The sequence below is a fragment of the Brassica rapa genome, chromosome A02, assembly GCF_000309985.2.
Source record: "Brassica rapa cultivar Chiifu-401-42 chromosome A02, CAAS_Brap_v3.01, whole genome shotgun sequence".
Taxonomy (NCBI): domain Eukaryota; kingdom Viridiplantae; phylum Streptophyta; class Magnoliopsida; order Brassicales; family Brassicaceae; genus Brassica; species Brassica rapa.
In genome coordinates, this window is record NC_024796.2 from 14378150 (window position 1) to 14394983 (window position 16834).

The 16834-nt window shown below is 33.7% G+C and overlaps 2 protein-coding genes across 19 annotated transcripts; one reads left to right on the forward strand and one right to left on the reverse strand.

Annotated features, from left to right (window-relative positions):
- On the reverse strand, nt 1–8371 carry LOC103853089. 18 transcript variants are annotated; one of them, XM_033284146.1, is made up of 7 exons: nt 5248–8371; nt 4755–5163; nt 1320–4396; nt 1121–1237; nt 745–858; nt 564–656; nt 8–396 (listed from the first exon to the last, which is right to left on the reverse strand). In XM_033284146.1, the coding sequence occupies exon 3, from the start codon at nt 3607–3609 to the stop codon at nt 2299–2301; it is 1311 nt and encodes a 436-aa protein (XP_033140037.1). In that variant the 5' UTR covers nt 3610–4396; nt 4755–5163; nt 5248–8371; the 3' UTR covers nt 8–396; nt 564–656; nt 745–858; nt 1121–1237; nt 1320–2298. The 18 variants fall into 18 exon arrangements, 15 of the variants coding, with proteins under 15 accessions (XP_033140037.1, XP_033140029.1, XP_033140031.1 ...); XM_033284138.1 differs by adding an exon at nt 961–1022 and having other exon boundaries at nt 8–656; XM_033284140.1 differs by having other exon boundaries at nt 8–656.
- Nucleotides 8372–8740: 369 nt separating this feature from the next.
- On the forward strand, nt 8741–16241 carry LOC117131748. Its single transcript, XM_033284168.1, has 3 exons — nt 8741–13384; nt 13452–13572; nt 13666–16241. The coding sequence occupies exons 1-3, from the start codon at nt 13341–13343 to the stop codon at nt 13999–14001; spliced, it is 501 nt and encodes a 166-aa protein (XP_033140059.1). The 5' UTR covers nt 8741–13340; the 3' UTR covers nt 14002–16241.
- The last annotated feature ends 593 nt before the right edge of the window (nt 16242–16834 follow it).

A 16834-nucleotide genomic window follows, 5' to 3' on the forward strand; every position in this document is an offset into this window, starting at 1 on the left:
TTTAAAGTTACTGAAAATTTGAAATATGTTCTATATCATAAACGCAAAATGTTTAACTTCATGGTGGACTTAGTGTCATAACTATTATTTGGAAAAACATAATGTGAGTGCCTTGACGATATGCATGGGAGAAACATTTGTTCCTCTATTCCGCTCCATGGTGAAAACTAAGCTTTGCGGGCCTTCTTTGTGGTGGTCCTGTGGATCATCAACATTCTCACTATTGGACTCCACCTGGTAGGTGTTTGACGCTTCTTGCACAACACTTGCAGGTCCAATGGTCTGGTCATTAGCTTCAGGAAGATGAGTGTCCTTTGAGAAGGAGTCACCGACAGGGTACTTGCAAAAAGCACAATTTTCTCCAGAGATATTGTCACCACGATTGTTGCCCTCACCCTTTAGACGAACAGTTAAATTTGTAAGTAGTTTGCTGTTTAATGAGACCCAAGTGGCGAGAATTTTCTATGAGTTACATGCAGTGCAAAGGAGGGCCCTGGGTTTCTCTGATTGGGGTCAAAGATTCGTGCGACAGTAAATAACTCATGGAGGAAAGAAAAATTAACTCTGTAAGCTTGAGATGAAATGTAGCTCTTCAGAACAATGTCTTGGAGGAAGTAAGGGAGGTTATATTCTGCTGGGTCTTGCTCACCATAACCCTGAAGTAAAGCAAAATCCATGTCAACAAATTTTTATTAACTTACATCAAAATTTAGTTGATGCTCGGAGTATGTCGATGTCACTCACAATAGGGTTGGAAACCTCTGTGGCCCTGGCATAGGTGAGCTTAGTGATAGCTGTGTCGAAGGCAACAAAGACAGCGATTCTTCTCCATTTGCCACCATCATCTCAACACGTTATCTTTAAAAGCATCAAACTTTGAATGTTAACAAATTGGTGAGTAAAAAAAGTCAAAAGATTTTTGAAAAGTTTGGAGGTTTAAGATAATATTTAGGAAACAACCTCACAACTCCAACAGCACTTGCGTTAAAACATATAGTGCATGTGCAGGAGGAGACATTGTCCTGAATATGAACTCAATATTTTGTGTTTAAGTGAGTTATATGGGTTTAATGTCCTGAATATTAGAACGCTTGAGTAGATGTTAAATCAGAAAACGTACTTGTGGAGTGAGGTTAGAACGTAGGCGTTCAACTCCGCTAATGAAACTGCCTCCAGCTTCTGGACTCCACCGTATTCGGTACCACTGGTGGAGTCACTTACGTTTGTGGCACACAACCTGGTAAGTGGGATGTAAGGAGAGCATTAGAAAGACATATGAGAACATGTTATGTCCTATGCACTACAATGAAGGGCCTTACTCATCAAATAAAGTTTGACTTGCTATCACCTCATCGTCAAAGTAGAAGTGTGACCCAGAAGTTGCATTAAGAAAGAGACAACTGCATTACATGTTTCGAAGAGTTAGATACATGAAGGCAAGTGTCATCCTTGACTGCATGTTCCCACCTTCAGCAGCAAAGTTATGGCGAAAGAAGGATTTGCTTTTGCTCTTCTCCCTTATCATCACCGTCCCGTAGACGAAGCCCATCAGCGACTGCGAGTGTGGATCTCCGGCTGAATAAGCCGCCTCTATCTCCTCCAACGCTTCCTCCATCAACCTATCGAAAGTTTCGTCGCCACGAGCCGGGATCGAGCTCCTCTTCGGATTTGGGTTCGGATTCGCCGAATTCCTCGAAGTTAGAGGAGTCTCCGACTCCGGGATCGTCGCCGCCGCTGTTGAGATCGTTGTTGGAGAGGATGAGGACGACGGGACACGCGTGAACACTACGATCGACGCAATAGAATACAGTTACAGATAAATCAACGATTACGTAGCCTGAGATTCTCATTCTTCCTCGTCGTCCTCCACCTTCTTCGTCGTCGTAGATTCTCAGTGATCAGATCGAGTTTCAGAAGGAGATGACTCGGGAGAGAGAAAGAATATGAAAGGGTAGTTTTTTTTTTGAAACACGAAAGGGGTAGTTATATAGTGAATTGGAAGAGTCGGAGTAGAAGGGTAAGAGCATCCTTATCCCTAATACTCACTAAGGGGTTCTAATTATTTTTTTAATATTATTAAGTTGGAAAAGTGACTTTAAGAAACTTAAGATAGAGACCTTCAAATAAGTGTGTCCATTGCAAGTCTCTAATTTTAGAGTTTAAAAAAAAAAACATTTATCTTAAAATTTTTAAATAAAATTATTAAACATTACATTTTAAACACTGAATTTCAAATAAAACATAGAATTGAAGATTAGGAAAATAAACGAGAATAATAATTGAAAGAAGATTCCGAGCTCAGTTGTTGTCTTCATCAAATCCGAATTTACGCCATATATGTTCAACCAAATCAGCTTTGAGTTGGTGATGCATTGGTCCATCACGAATTCGAGTTCGAGCATCCATCATATTGGCGATATTTGTATGCATTTCATGGGAAATATTGGGATCGACTTGTGCACTTCCGTTGTCTTCTCCTTGTTGGAACTCTGCAACATTGAATTGAGTGTTTGCAGCTCGTTCGTTTTCTACAATCATATTATGTAATATGATACATGCTCTCATAATCTTCCCAATTTTGGCTTTATCCCAAAACTTCGCCGGATTTTTGACAATGGCGAACCGAGCTTGCAAGACTCCAAAAGCACGTTCGACATCTTTTCGGGTAGCTTCTTGATGTTGAGCAAATAAAACAGCCTTCGGGTGTTGTGGCAGTGGAATAGATTGGATAAAAGTAGCCCATCTCGGATAAATACCATCAGTGAGATAGTAAGCCATATGATACTCTCTTCCATTGACAGAGTAAGTGACTTTAGGGGCTTGACCTTTTATAATGTCATCAAAAATAGGTGAGCGATCAAGGACATTGATATCACTTAAAGTACATGGAGGTCCAAAAAACGCATGCCATATCCAAAGATCATACGAAGCAACCGCCTCTAAAACGATTGTTGGTTTACCCGAACCACGAGAATATTGCCCTTTCCAAGCGGTTGGACAATTCTTCCACTCCCAATGCATACAATCGATGCTTCCTATCATCCCGGGAAATCCACGATGTTCTCCAACATAAAGGAGTCGCTGAAGATCAGTCGGGGTTGGTCTCCTTACGTATTCATCGCCGAACAAATCTACTATCCCTTCCACAAAATGTTCTACACATAACCGAGTTGTTGTTTCACCGAGCCGGAGGTATTCGTCGACCGCATCTGCCGCAGAACCATATGCCAAGACACGAATGGCTGCAGTACACTTCTGAAGGGGAGATAGACTTTTTCTTCCGAGAGCATCTTTCTTTTCCCGAAAATATTCAACTTCGTTGGAAAGTCGATCAACAATAAACATGAACAATGGCTTGTTCATTCTAAAACGTCGTCGGAAGAAATTATCAGGATACGTTGGAGTTTCACTGAAATAATCATTCCATAAACGAATATGCCCTTCCTCACGATGTCGTTCGATATAAGCTCGTTTTTTTCTTTTTTTTCTTCGTTCTTCTTGATCAACATGAATGGAAATATTTTCAAAAGCTTGCTCAAAAAGATCATCAAATGCATCATCAACTGCAGCATCAAAAGAGTCAAATGGATCTTGTGAAGAAGAAGCCATAGAGAGAAAATTGTAATATTTTTTTTTTCAACGAGAACTTGTGATCAAAAAGAGAAACTTGTGATCAAAAAGAGAAAAGATAATCTTCTGATATTTTTTTGATAAACGTGAACTTGTGATAAAAGAGAGAAAAGAGAAACTTCTGAAACAAGAGTGAGAAAAGAGACCTGAGAGTTTGTTTAAGAAAAAATAGATACTTTGTGATTAAAGAGTTGTGCTCTTGTTACATGTCGAGAGAGAAGATATGAAACTTGATTAATAGAAAGTGCAATATATAGAGAAGCGTTTGTGTTCGGTACAATTATGAAACAAGAGTGATGCCAAGTCACAAGAGTACAAGTCCGTGACACTACAAGACACAAGACTACAAGACGCAAGACTACAAGACGTGACAAAGTCCGTGACAACACAAGACACAAGACTACAAGACGCAACAAGATGACAAAGTCCGTGACAACACAACACTTCACACAACATGTCCGTGATCCTTCTCCGGGGATGACGCTCTGCTGGAAGCTCGTCAGCAATGATTGGATCTTCTTGCGTGCCAACGAAAGGAGCGTGCGTTGTAGATTGCGAAACACTTCCTTGACTGCCAAAGGCAACATTTTGTTGACTATTAAGTAGTTCAACAAATTTGGCAGAGTCTTGAAATGGATTGAAATCCATTTCCGACGTCAGAGGTAGAGGAGAAAGAGGTGAATGAGGTGAAAGAGGAGACAGAGGAGAAAGAGGAGACAGAGGAGAAAAAGGAGACAAAGGAGAAAGAACATGCAAGCGCATTCAGCTGGTGGAGATTTAAGAGGAAGACTATGGTTATAAATAGTTCGAGAAAAAGAACTAGCATTCAACACACCAACCAAATAATACATCACATAAGCTTTCAATTTTGTTTTTAACTAGTACGAGACTTGAATGCGTTAAGACATGACATTTATCTAACACCAAACAACAAACAAGCAGAACCAGAAAGACTAGACTTTTATCTAATTCATTCAACACACTTCACGTTCCCTTTTCTATCTAACCATCAGTTCTATTTATTACCATCATCACAACCATAATGTTACAGTGAACAATGTCATCTTTAATTCCTCACAGCAGCTAACCACATCAGTTCTAATTAATGGAAGCGTAACACTAACCTTTATTGATGAAGCTTCTTCACCTCTCTTTCCACAGAACACATCAAAGCCGAGTTCATCCATTCATCTCACCACACAAAGAGAGAAACAAAAAAACATATTAATCATAACCTTGCAACAAGAAAAACGAGATTGAAACAAAATATTTTACAGTCAATGCCGACAGAATCAAACAACAGAAACATTATCAAAATTTATTAACTTGACAGAATCAAACGACAGAAACATTGTCAAAAATTATTAACTTGACAAATCAAATGCCAGAAAGATTATCAAAATTGATTAACTTGAAGCAGAAGCGTTACCTTAGCGAATCGGGGAATCCCATCAAAGAGAGCTCAATCGCCGTTGAGGAGAGCCACCGACACAGAGTCTCGTCGACGACAGCCACCGCGACAAGCAATTGAACCTACAAAACTGAAAACATGCAATCAGAACAAGAATAAGTCTTATGTAACACATGCATGCTTGAAGAACACAAGAAACGATTTACCTTCCGGTTCCAGTAGATCCACAGAGAGAGACAGCGCTCTTTCGCCGTCGAGGAGACCCAGGGGAGACGTCGACGAGCCACGGGGAGACGTCGACGAGCCACGGGGAGAGACGATTCCGAGACGTCGACGAGCCACGGAGAGAGACAATTCCGAGACATCGAAGAGAAAGATAGAGAGATTTCAAGAGAAAGAAAGAAACAGAACCGAAGACGCGTTCTCCTCTCTCCTCTTATTTTGCTTACGCGTGTCCCTCAATACCGTCTCTTCCTTCGCAACAATAGGAGACGTCTCAAACCTTTATTATTACTTTTGATTTATTTTTAATGCATAATTAGCATTAGATCCCCTCTAAAGACTACCGATAAGGATGCTCTAACATGTTCGAGAAAGAGATGGGCTGTTCTTTACAGGGCCACTTTCAATTTTGTTCAGCCCAAATTAGATGTTTTCTTTGTCGAGAAAATAAATGTATGACGTGGCGCATTTCTGGTTTCCTATTGGTTGATTATTTGTGAGGACTTGGAAGCATGAGGGGAGCCCTTATTCCCTTTTTAGTATTGTATATTGATACCCGCTATGAGCTGACGATGACTAACTAGCTATTTATTTGCACAAAACAGAATTAGTAAGCTCAAGAGTCTCCTCGATTTACTAGTAGCAACCTATATCTCACCAACCTTTATCTATCATTCTATCTAGTAGTACTATTAAGCAAAATATTCAGTGAAACAAATCAAAATACTTAGGCTATGAATGTAACACAGTCCAAATGCAGTACATATGCAGATCATTACCAATGCAGATTGAACTGTATTTTTTTTTCCATTCAATTTTTCAAATGCAGAACAAAAGAAAATCTGAAAATCTGCATGCAGGATAAATTTGGTCATTGATTTAATGATCTCCAGGAGAGAAAAGAAAGACACCAAAAACATGCTAAGGGCCAATGAGAATCATTTGTCTTTTGTTTTGTTTTTCTTTTTTTTTTCTTCTCCAGCTACCAATAAATATATTCATTTAATTTATTTCTTTCACTTTTAAATTCACATAATATTTCATTTCAAAAGTACATTTAATATATTGTTCCATCTTTTCATTTTATTAGTAATTTATTTTAAACGAATTTTATAAGCATATTTTATATATTCTATAAATATTTTAATAGAAAATTATGTATATGTAGATTACATATTCACAATTTTATATAATTTTTAATAATAAATAGTCATGCATATTATTTTTTATATAATCTAAGAATATATGTTGATACTAAATAATTATATAATGTATAGGTAAGGAAACATATATGTTATAGTTTATTTTTTTTATAATTGATAATATTTAACATAAATAAAATAATATTATTTTTATGGTTGAGGAAAATGATATAAAAAAAAAATTTAGGATTCAGATTATATTAAATTAGTTCGGATATACCCAAAATAAAATCTAAAATTTAAAATAAAAACATAAAACATATACAATTATTTACATAGAATGAAGTATTAAAGATACTTATTTAAATTTTAAATATTCATTGATATATATCATTGCAAAATAAATAGAAAATTTAATATTTTAAGTATATATATATTTTTTAAATATTTATATTCTATATAAATTTAGACATTCAGATCGATTTTTCTTGATAGTTTTCACCCGTTGAGGTTCAGTTTAATAACACTTTCGCTTTGGATATGTTTTATAACGCCCTACAAAACACATCCAGGTATTTAGTATTTTACATTTTGAACTTGGTACGAGTCAGTTTTTTGGTTCGGGTTCGGTTCAAAATTCAGGAAAAGGATTTTATCTCCAGCCCTAATTAACGTCTTTGGATCTTGTTTGTACTATAAAAATAATTAAAGGGATCTTGTTTGTACTATAAAAATAATTAAAGGGACAAGTAATACTCTTTGTTATTTTAATGAATTTTATATAATTTTTAAGTTTCAATATATTTATTATAGTGATATTTTTTTTACGGTTTTTTGTTTTAATTGTGTTTACCTTTTATATAATGTTTAAACTTTTTTTGTATTTATTAAATTAATTAAAAAATAATTGATAAGAATTTGTATTTTTTTTAGATATTTAATTTTCAAATTTATTTTTAACATTTGGTTAAATACGCTAATTCGATAAAATAGCTTAACCAGTTAGATCTGCATTTGTTCTGCATGATCTGCATTTGTTCTGCTTGATCTGCATTTGTTCTGCTTGATCTGCGTTTTCTTGATCTGCTTACCATTCGAAGCCTTAAAATATATTACGAAAAATCCATGTAGATTTACTAATTTAATTTTCATATGTAAAAGCAATCAAGCTTTATGCATATTTTTCGAACAATATATATCGTAATCCATTCTACCTTTAGTATCCAGGACAATTAAGCCTAAAAATGAGCAAATACAATTCATCATATGCTTACCATCTGAATGGACACTGAACATCCCATTGCTTTTAGAATCGATGCATATATTTCCGCAGACTTGATTGCATATTTCTAGATTTATTATTCGATGTTTCATACAAAAGTTTGGGATGCATTGCCTTACGCAGTTATCTACTGCCTTTTTCAAAGAGAGGTGTGTACCAAAAACAACATCATGAACATACTAACGATGCATATTTTTTTCAACATTTGAGGCATAGATGCGGTGTGAACTGATTGATCTCATGAATATTTGTCTTAATTGGCTTAGGCTAGAAACTAAACAGTCATATAATATTCTGAAGCCCATTATAAAAATTTAGAAATTGTTTTTTAAATGGACTCAAATTGACGCATGCATCATTTTAAGTGTAAAACCACCAACAACCATTGGAATCCCCTATGTATTAATCCATAACAACATATTTTCGTAACTCCGTATTATCATTAGGATGACTCTTAGAATACTTAGAAAATAATTGCTCCATACAAAAATATATTATAAATTTTATTAAACTAACTATCAAATTGATTAGTAGTGTACAAAATAATATTTCAATTTTTTCTTAAATAAAATCTATTGAATTACCTAATATGATTAACATATATATGACAATTAATGATTATGAATAATACATATTTAAGAACAATTTTTGTATCATATCTATTTTTTGTTTAATTTTATATTATTAAAAAATTAAACAATCACGCTAATCATATAAAAATTATATTTTTTTCTTATATGTTATATTTTGAATTTTTAAAAATAATATACAATACTAAAAATAGTAAAAGTCACACATTGAAAATTTTGTGATCAATTTTTTAACATTTTTGTTCAAACAATATACAAATGAACATAAATCATATGAATATGAATTCTCATTAATAGATATTCATATTATAGATATATATATAGTAATACATTTAAATTAAATTATATATTATATATAAATATATAAATATGTTAATTTCAAAATTTGCATTGAAAAATTATTGAGATCTTAATATTTTTATTTTGAACTTTGTATTGATAAATCTCACATTAAAAGTTTTGTGATTTAAATTTTTGTTACAACAAATATACAAATGTTAATAAAATCAAATGAGTATGTCAATAATAAATATTTATATTAAAACTAAACTATATATATATATATATGTGTGTCAATATCACTAAAGTTTAATTATATACCATATAAAGTAAATAAATAATTTTTTTTATTTATTTGCCAAAAACATGACTGTAAATAAACAAAAAAACTTCCAATACATTTCTTCAAATAGAAGTGATTTTTAATATTGGAAAAAAAATATATATATATATATAGATATTATTTCATTTAGAATAAATATTTTAGTCTTGATTTTTATTCTAAGAAGCTTTTAATGAAATATTATGACAAGATTCCAAAAACCCACTTTTGAGTTTGTTCGTATAATGAGAGATTTGATCATTTGTCTATTATTTATTTCTTCCTAATATCCTATCTCACTATCATATTCTTTATCAATATACTCTTATGTAATTCACCGAATTCACAAAAGAAGTTAAAAAAAAGAAACAAAACTCATATCAGTAAAACAGAAACGAGAACGAAAACACAATTTTATAGAAGTAGACTTATGGAGAGACAATAGTAAACAAATTGAGAGCAGAAAACTTAATCCCCCTTTCGTTATTTTGAAATCGACGTTACCTATCTGATTTTTGTGATTTGTGTCAGACACAAAACTTAATTTTATTTTGTGCATATGAAGTCATAAAAATAATTTAAATGAGTTGTACTATGTTAAATCTTCAACAACAATGATACATTTTAGAGACTAATATTTGTATTCGTCATTTTACAATCGTTAAAAATTGTAATGTTGCAAAATGTTAAAACTATTTAATAAACAAACATCAATATAAAAAAAAACTCATCCGCGCTTGCGTGCGGATTATCATCTAGTTTTTATTTAAATTTTACACAAATATACATATATATATATATATAGTATGTGTGTACTACATATAGTCTATATGCAACATGAGATCATTTAGTATTGATTTATTTATGCATAAATAACATAAGAATCGTGCTAAGTTTACGTCCTTAAGTTTAATTTTTGATACAGAAATTAGAAATAAATTCCGAAGTTCGTTTTTTGGACCATTTATTTTAGGATATTATAAAAAACTAAACTGATGATAAAAATGTGAACGACATGATAGAGATAGACAACTAAAAGAAGACGCAGCATGTGGAATTGTGGTTGATGAATATGGATCTTAATGACTATTCTAGACCAATGTGTAACAAACAAGGCTTACAAATGAAAGGGACATGTATAGTGTATACATTATACATCAATAACATAATACATACTTGCGTATATAATTTCAATACACAAGCTAACAAGTAGTCATGCATATATATGAGAAACCCTCCAACGCATAAGCTTACAAACCTGTCATGTAAATACCCATCTTGTGTCTCTTTTTTGTGAAACCTACTTTGTTGTTTTCTTTTGTAACTGGGATATATTTTTCGTTAAAAAAAACGCTGGGATATATATATATATATATATATTGTATTATGGTAAAGCTTAAACGTATCCCTCAAGCATGTAAGAGACTACAAGGTTGTGACTTATTAACATCCCACATCGTGGATGTATAATGTCTTTAGGCAATATATACCTAATATCACACAAGTAATAAAAGGAACATATACTGATTAGAGAGCCTGTCCACATAGGACATTAAAATCGTCCAATAGAAAGTTGTTTATTTGACACGTCATCTGGACTTCCCGTTTTAAAAAAAAAATCTGGCGTGAATTGATGTTGGGCCATTAAACCCATCGTAACGGACATACGAAAATTCCTTTTTTTTTTATCTATCGTGAAATGATGTTGGGCCACAAAACCCACCATAATTGAGACACAGATACACGGGATTAATATTACTCGAGCTTGCCTTCTTCGATACGAGAACCTTTGCTCTTCCTCTTCTTTGTTCAGTTTCATGATTTCATCCTCGAACATCAATACCTCCTCCACTTTGTCTCTCTTTAATCTCATTAATGGATTCACTTTGTTTTCCTCCTTCAGATTTTGTTTATAAAACTCTCGATCTGAGTTTTATTTCGATCAGATTTTGTTCTACAGTCTCATTACTACATCGCAATTGCAATGAGTTCGAACGGAGAAACCCTGTCGGAGAAACCAAAAGGCGTTGATGCTGACTCCTTTCCCGGACCGATTAAGCCCACCGGTACATCCTATGTCTCTTCTGGCCTCTCGAACGGCGATCCCCACTCGAAGAAAACCAAAAGCGAAGCGTCTGTCTCCTCCGGTCTGATCAAACCCAGCGGCAAGACCGGTGTTTCTTCCGGCCTCTCGATCGGCGTGCCTAATTCGAAGAACCCCGACTGTAAGAACCTGATCTTTTGGTTATCAAAATTATATACTCCGTTTGATTACCGAAAAAAAAATAGAGTATGAAGCTTTTGTGATCTAAAACAATGAGATGAACAAACTATATATTTTATATTGTGGTTCGTTTTGTTATCAAATCATAGAGTCCGTTTGATCACCAGAACAGTTATTGAGTCTAGAGCTTCGTGACTGAAGACACTGATATGAACAATTTTTTTTTTATTATATTGATGGTTTAGTCTACAGAAAATATAAACGCATTGATGAATTCAACGCTCATATTGCACTGCAGGTACGAAGACCGGTGTCTCTTTAGGCGTTAGAGGCAAAGCCGCTGTCTCCTCTCGCGCCAAGGGAAAAGCCATTGTCTCCGCCAAAGCTGTGGAAGTGATGTCTTTCAAGGATGTGAAATTCGGAGCTCATGGATGCGAGTTGAGATTTCGGTTGATCCATTTATGGGAAGCTCGAAATGTTGTGACGAAGACGCTTATCGGTCTCGAGATGCTTCTCATTGACCAAGAGGTATAAACTGAACTCTCTTTTGCGGTTTAGTTTAAAAAAAAATTGTTTAGTCGAGATGCTACTAAATCGTTTATATTCAAACTTAGCGTTCTATTCTTTGGTTCTTTTAATGAATTTGTACCAAGTTTTTGCTATTGGTAATAGAACCATAACTTTATTTCTGTTGTTGATGCATTGCGGTTTGAATATCTTTAATGTTTGTGTTTATTTTTCTAGGAGTTCCTGTCTAGCTTCCTAATTTAATTTCTCTATTGTTGATAACAGGAAACTGTTATCCAGGGCTTCATTCCAGCTGGGAGGATAGATACTTATCTGCCACACATGAAAGTTGGTGGCATTTACAGGCTTAACAGTTTTTACGGGTCTAATAACAAGACTCTGTATCGGGTGGCTGAACCAAGTGTCACCATCACCTTCTCATCGTATTCTGTCCTCTCTGATCTAGAGGATAGTTCGGTTTGTTTCCCTGAGGACCGTTTTCGGTTCCATGGATATGAGGAGTTCGATGCTGCCTGCGACTTGAGAAGGGATCTCTATGGTAAGTTCTCACTGTTTTATAGTATAATGTTTAATCTAACCTTAGATGACGTGTTTAACTCAAAACTAATATATTCAGCATTGTTTGGCTAGGATAATGTTCTGATACATTCTTAGATATTAAGGTTTCATGGTGGGTTTATAAGATATAAAGCACTAAGTTTGATTGTTTATTATGCAGATTATGTTGGTCACATCAAGCTTGTGAATGGGCAAGTTCTCAATGACAGTCTTGTGCTAGATGATGCCGAGATAGCTTCATCCCGCCGAGTTTTGCTTCATGTTCAAACACATGAGTAAGCTAATCTATATCTTTTTCATAATCATATATTGACACTCTTAACAAACATTTTTTGATGTTATAGTGGTCCGGTGATGAAGTTGTACCTCTGGGACAAGGCTGCCTCTGATTTTAGTGGAAAATTTAAAGCATCTGGAGGAGCTGCAAGTGTTATTTTGGTCACCACCTTAAACCCGAAACGTTTTGGAGGTTCGTATCATCAGCTTTTTCCTATGTTTTAAGAAGTTACATAGGATGGTCAATGGATTTTATCTGATTAGTTAGCTTTGAGTAATAGAACTGCACTTGAATGAATTTGGGCTTATTAGCTATAAGACATTTGAAAAAGTTTGTGAGGAATTAAGAGATATACATAATTCTACATCTCATTTTACATTATAATTTAGCATTTTTATTATAACATTGGATCTGTTATAGGTGTCCTAACTCTCTCCTCTATGACGTCATCACGGGTATTTCTGGACAGTGATGTTCAAGCAACCCGAGATTATCTCACTTGGTAAGCATTCGTGTGTTTAGATATTGTTCGTAGTTATCCTATCGTTGTCTGATGTTTGGACGTTGTCTTCAGGTTGAACTCAAACATGGATATTGCTGATAGAGTTTCTGCGGAAGTTTTCACTAAGACTGAGACAGTGACCATAGGCGAGCTCTTCTCCTATATGAAGCAGGAAGCTGCCAAGGTAGTACATACGAATGAGTAACGCACCCATTATGATAGACTCAGATTCTAATATAATTATTAAAACGTTTTGCAGGTTGCTTGGTTTGAGTGCATAGCAACAGTTGGTGATGTTGTGCACGGATCAAGATGGTATTACATAGGTTGTGGTGTGTGCCACACTAAAGCAACCAAAGGACCTACCACCCTAATGTGTAAAAAATGTGGGAAGAGTGATATTGTTGGTGTTGCACAGTAAGTGGTTCAGATTTACTTATACTCATACTTCAATGCATTAATTATAAAACTGCTCATGACACAGGTACCTAGCCAAGATATCTGTGTATGACAATGATGATCAGGCGTGTTTTGTGCTCCTTGGTGATGCTGGTCAGGAGTTGACTGGCAAGAAAGCTTCTGAGTTGGTTGATAGTTATTTCGAGGTAATTACAAACCTGTATATCTTTGTTATTTGAAACTGTATTTTCTCAAAATAGTTCGATATATATAGTGACAATCGTTTAAATGTATGTTAGGCCAATGAGAATATGGGAGATGATCACTTGGTTCCGGTGCCTCAAGCTCTGATCAATACCATAGGACAGACTCGCAAGTTCATTGTGAAGGTATCAACTCACAATTTGACTGGCAAGACCCAAAGTTTGACTGTGACAAAGGTGCTCATTCCAGAAGATCCAGAAATTGAAGGCAATGTAGAAAATGTGACTATACCAGATGCCCAGAAAACTTTGCAGAATGGAATTGCTGAGGATGGTCCTTCCACACGCTTTGAAGAATCTGGTGGTGAGAGGGTGAAAAGGACTGCAGATAATGTTGAGGCAGAAGATTCAAAGCGAGCCAAATGTGGCTAGGATGTGTGTAAGTGATGGATTTATGGTGACTAAGAGTCTATGCTTTGTTTCTTTCCAATTTAAGACTTTATCTTTGCAATATTGAACTATCTCTCTTATAAACTTTGTTAGTTAAATTTATGTTTAACAATTTCTTTCTTTGAGTTTGATGATTTAGTTTGTTGGTTGTGATGCTTTCCGAATTTAATTGAAGCTTTTGGCTTTTTAGTGTATTGTATATTGTATATAGGCTTTGCCGTATGTTATGAAATAAATCAGATTTTGTATCATTTTTAGCTGTTTTACGTGTATATGATATGGGCCGAGTATCGACTAAATGCAATGCATTGCGATCCACACATTACATTTGCTTAAAATTCTGATCTGGGCAAGTGATAAGACTAATAATGGATACAACTAACATATCATTAGTTACACTTACAAGATTAATGATTTTTTTTCTTATTTAAATTATAGTAGATTCTTCTTTTTAAAGGATGTAAGTTCATTTCTTTTTTGCAGCTTAAAATTTAGAGTGAAACTATAAACATCTATATGTGGTACATTAGTATTTCTCCACTTTGCAGAAAATTGGACTTTAAAATAGAAAGTTGGGTTTCTTGCAATCTAAGGGATTCATAGTGACAACTTGATTATTTTAACATATAGGTTAAAACTAATTGTTTAAAATGGACTCTATACTCCGGCTGTTCCAAGACTCATTAGCATCATTAACATGATAACATTTTTTCTATTCTATAACACAAAAACAAAATTAATTAATTTTAATTTAAAAAAAAAATTATATTTAACATTTAAAATCCTTAAATTTATAGGCACCCGTTCATGCGTTCTTATGATTTTTTTGCTTCTCTAAATAAAACCACAAACCCTTCAGATGAATATGTATGATTTATTTTTCACCCTCTTTTCATATATTCAAAATTCTTTCCTCTAAATTTTTGTCAAGATATTGAACTTACATGAAAGATGCGTTGTAAATATAGCTTTTGGCCAAAGGAAATCATCAAAAAAAACATTAATAAAAGGATAACAAGATCACTACTTACTTCCCAAGTTCAAACTTTGTAAGTTCTTTAGGGCAAATTTATCAAATGATATTGCATATCTATATGAACTAAAAGGAAAAATACATCACCACATTATCCGCCCGTAGGGCGGACACGGACCTAGTATATGTAATGTGGCAATCTTCCACTTTTAAGTTAGCTTTTTAGTGTGAGTTAGATACATCATTAATATAGTATCAGAGTTCATGTTAAAAGCTCAACATATGATTTTCTACGTAAACAATTTTCTACTTATGTAACATGTACAAATGGTCCATATTGTTGTGGTATGTCCGAAATGTTAGGTTTAGGTTGTTTCCGTTGGACAATTTTCCATCTACATCTTGAGAGGGGCTATTAACATCCGAGATCGTGGATGTATAGTATCCTTAGACAATATATATGTGATGTGGCAATCTTCTACTATTTTTTGGGTGTGAGTTAGGTATATGACTAATATGATTATAGCGCAAAAAATAAAGGTGAAACATGATTTATTACTCCAGATTAAACTGAGAGATTGCCGGTCAAGTGAAATTTATTTATCTAACATTTACTCTAGTTATTATTTAAACAAAAGAAAACTCACACCTATTATCTTGCTAGTTTTTATGAAAGTAACGTCTTTTTTTTTTGCTTTTTACTCTTTTTTCATTTTTTTGTTTCTTTCCACTTCCACTTTTTAATTTCTCTCGGTTACTCCACATATTATCAATCACACTCTAAATCCTAGTCAATCAAAATACGAATACTTAACCAATAGTATTAAAATTTGGTAACAGACGCTAATGATGCCACTGGAAAGATAAAACGAAACCATTTGAAATTCGCATGTGAAATGTAGCTTTTACTCTGAAAACTAGGGTGTATAAAAAGTTAAAAATATGACGATATCGAAGATGATTTTTTCTTTCAACGAGACCCCACGCACGTGCAAGTGTTATCCACACGCTTTTTTGCCATTCATTATCTCACTTTCTTTGTTTATTAGCAGAAAGTTCAGTTCACTCATAGATTTGCATTCTCTTTCGCAATCGTACGCGAAGGTTGAGCACAACGCCAGAACGTGTTCATCTTGATTTTTTGTGTCTTGTCGTATTATTACTTTTCTAGAAATTGATCACTCTTTCTTTTAGTTTTATTGTAAATATAAATACGTTGTCTATTAATGATTTAAAGTGTGTTCTTGTCGGTTTTTAATATAAAAATTACTGTCTTCCTAAGTACTATACTCTTTTATCTAAACTCAATTTAATTCTGTTGACAAAAAAAAAACTCATTTTAATTCTTTTTCTCTAGAACTGTTCAAAATATTGGGTTTCTAACTTTTTTAATCTGTTTTTTTTAACTTATTTAATATATATATATAACCCATTTGTGTTAAAAAGACTATTCATAATCTTGATTTTGGGAATATCATGTGCGAAAAATAATAACAATCGTTAAATAGACTTTATTTTATATTCTTAGAATTACATTCAAGAAGATGTATATGTCTTCTTTATACATTTAGTCAATAGAATAGCGTACATTCCAATCTTTTTTGTAAATTTTCAAGCTTATGATCAATAAATTTGATATTCAATAAAAAACGTATTTGTCAGGTAAGCAGTATTATTTGATCATTGTATAGATATTTGTTGATTTATAATGATTAGATCCATACTGAATAGCATCTTCATATAATTTTTGTATATCTAACCTATACTAAAAAGAGGATATATTGATCAGAGATGATGTCCACGTCGGACAATAAAATCTACCAATCAGGGATCACTTTCATG

Coding starts and splice junctions, on each gene's coding strand:
- LOC103853089 (XM_033284147.1), bottom strand. CDS start 3,609: ATGGCTTCTTCTTCACAAGATCCATTTGACTCTTTTGATGCTGCAGTT.
- LOC117131748 (XM_033284168.1), top strand. CDS start 13,341: ATGTGTAAAAAATGTGGGAAGAGTGATATTGTTGGTGTTGCACA. Junction 13,385..13,451: donor GATATTGTTGGTGTTGCACA/GTAAGTGGTTCA, acceptor CTCATGACACAG/GTACCTAGCCAAGATATCTG. Junction 13,573..13,665: donor TGGTTGATAGTTATTTCGAG/GTAATTACAAAC, acceptor AATGTATGTTAG/GCCAATGAGAATATGGGAGA.